This window comes from Gadus macrocephalus, chromosome 11 (genome assembly GCF_031168955.1).
Source record: "Gadus macrocephalus chromosome 11, ASM3116895v1".
NCBI classification, from domain to species: Eukaryota; Metazoa; Chordata; class Actinopteri; order Gadiformes; family Gadidae; genus Gadus; species Gadus macrocephalus.
In genome coordinates, this window is record NC_082392.1 from 1,751,029 (window position 1) to 1,753,528 (window position 2,500).

At 45.6% G+C, this 2,500-nt stretch overlaps 1 protein-coding gene across 2 annotated transcripts in view; it reads left to right on the forward strand.

The window, feature by feature from the left end:
* Nucleotides 1-2,500, forward strand: part of slc4a5a (solute carrier family 4 member 5a) — a 34,279-nt gene that overhangs the window by 5,382 nt on the left and 26,397 nt on the right. For both annotated transcript variants that reach the window (XM_060064203.1, XM_060064204.1), the window contains exon 4: nt 2,331-2,460. In XM_060064203.1, the coding sequence (XP_059920186.1) occupies nt 2,331-2,460 (130 nt within the window). The remainder of the gene's footprint in view (nt 1-2,330; nt 2,461-2,500) is intronic.

The following is a 2,500-nucleotide window of genomic DNA, read 5'->3' on the forward strand; positions in this document are numbered from 1 at the left end:
AGGAGACACAGAGCGCCCCAGTGAAGTGTGAGCTGCAGAAATAAAGATTTCATCGATCACTGAATTCTCATTACTGGCTCCGTTCAAGTGAAGGCTAGCTGTAAGCTGTTTTCTGGGGCAATGGCAGCTAATGTAATTAACTTGAGAAGGTTAACGGTGCCTCTGTTGAGCTCACTCTGGTCTCACGAACGTACAGGAGAGAAAACGGCTACAGGATTGCTGAGTGAAATGGAACAAAGATATGCCACCCTCATTACAATCAATACGACGACACAAACTGTGAGAGGTTTCATTTCCATTCAGAGTGCAATAAAGGAAAGTACAGAGACATTCTATTCTGCATAAACTCTTTTGCATAAATCACTTTTGAATAAATTACATGCAGGGATGTTTTGAACAAGCGGTCGTATTTTTCCGCTCATCGCTCATGGAGAAGCGCGGTCCGATTCGCTGCCAGAGCACCGATGACTAGCCGATCAAAGTCATTGATTGCCGGCCGAGCTTAACGGAAAACCTATGGAGGACACATAGTCCCTCACATGTGGCCTGAACCAGGCAGAGGAAGAGATACGACTATGGCTACTGAGACTGTGGCATAGCAAACGTGGCTAGCATAGCATAGCATCATAAGCTTAGATTAGCATAGCTAAGTACTTTGATGAATTGACCCTATCAGTGAGATCAATTAGCTAGCAAAGCCTAGCTAGCTAGAATAGCATTATTTAATTGCCCTTAATTGTTCGATCTATTCATCGGTATGGAATAGAGCTGGTGGAGATTAATTTGGCATATCTGTGATTTGTACGTTAGCTAGCTGCATTTCTCATAGGGGAGCTCCTGACCTAGCACTCTTAGCTCGGGCTAGCTCCTGACCTAGCGATCTGAGCTCCGGCTAGCTCCTGACCTAGCGCTCTGAGCTTCGGCTAGCACCTGACCTAGCGCTCTGAGCTTCGGCTAGCACCTGACCTAGCGCTCTGAGCTTCGGCTAGCTCCTGGCGCTCTGAGCTCCGGCTAGCTTACTCAGAGAGTAAAATATGGAGGTTGTGATAACCGTCGTGCTGAGCTCGTCCTTAAGTCACAGCTAATCCATCGGTTAGCCTGCAGGCACAACGTTTAAATTACAGTCCGTGATGAGTCATCATGAGACTCGTCGTACGGAAATTGAATTCAGCTGTGGCCAGGTGCTGGAGAGGAACCGGTTCAAACCAGAGCTTATCTGACCCGCGAGGCCTTCCAGGTGTTCGTCGAAGCGTGTCCGTCTAATATCACCACGGTTACAGTCCAGGTGTCTCCAGCAAGCCTGAGAGCGGGAGACGGTTTATAGGAACAGCAAACTGCAGGCATACCGTAGGTGGCTATGTTCCACATGATGATCATGTCATCACACGTAAATACTAAATATATATTAAGTTGACCTTAAAGGTTTAAGACGTTAAGTTGGTTGTGATATATATATATATATATATATACAGTCATCACAAAGAGTATGATGTCTGCGTTGATGAAATAAGCACGTCCACTCACGCTATAACGTTAAATCATGTTCCCCATTTAAAACTCACTTATGTATATATTTATAAAATAATATCGACCTAGTTATTTTATTTGGCTCCATGATCATGCAGACAAAAATCCCCAAATCACTAGCAGAATGTCAGCAACTTGATAAAATCTTGATAGTGTGTCTTGGCTTGACATTATAGTATTTTGTCACATTTCCATTTTACATTTAGGGGCATTTAGCAGACGCTACCAAGATGCTTTTGTTAGCATGTTGGTAGCGGATGATCGACCACACATTTGTAGCATTTTCTGCGCAATAAGCATGATGTTAGCATGTTGTTGGAAATGTTAACATATCTAAGCATGTTGTAGGTACATCTTTAGCTTGCGTGTCATAAGCCGGTCTTAAGCATGTTTTCAGAGCTTCATTAGCATCTGTTTAGCTCGTCGCTTGCAAGTCATAAGTATGTGTTTCCCACTCATTAGCAAGTGTTTAGCTCGTCGCTAGCAGGTCATTATTATGTATTTTAGCTTCAAATGCATGTTTTTAGCGCTTCATTAACAAGTGTTTAGTACTTCATTAGCATGTGTTCAGCTCGTCTCTAGCATGTCATAAGTATGTGTTTAGCGCTTCATTAGCAAGTGTTTTAGCCTCATTAGCATGTGGTTAGCGCTTCATTAGCATGTGTTTTGCGCGCCATTAGCATGGGTTTTAGCTCCATTAGCATGTGGTCAGCTGGTCGCTAGCAGGCCACTAGTATGTGTTGAGCGCTTCCTTAGCATGTGTTAGCTCGTGGCTAGCGGCTCACCGGCTTGTCCCCTGCCAGTATCCCCGGCGGCGGAGAGGCTGCGCTACATCCTGGGGGAGGAGGACGAGCTCCCCACGCCCACGCTGTTCACTGAGATGGACACGCTGCAGCAGGACGGGGACGAGCTGGAGTGGAAGGAGACCGCCAGGTCACACCACACACGCACACAGATACACACACACACACGC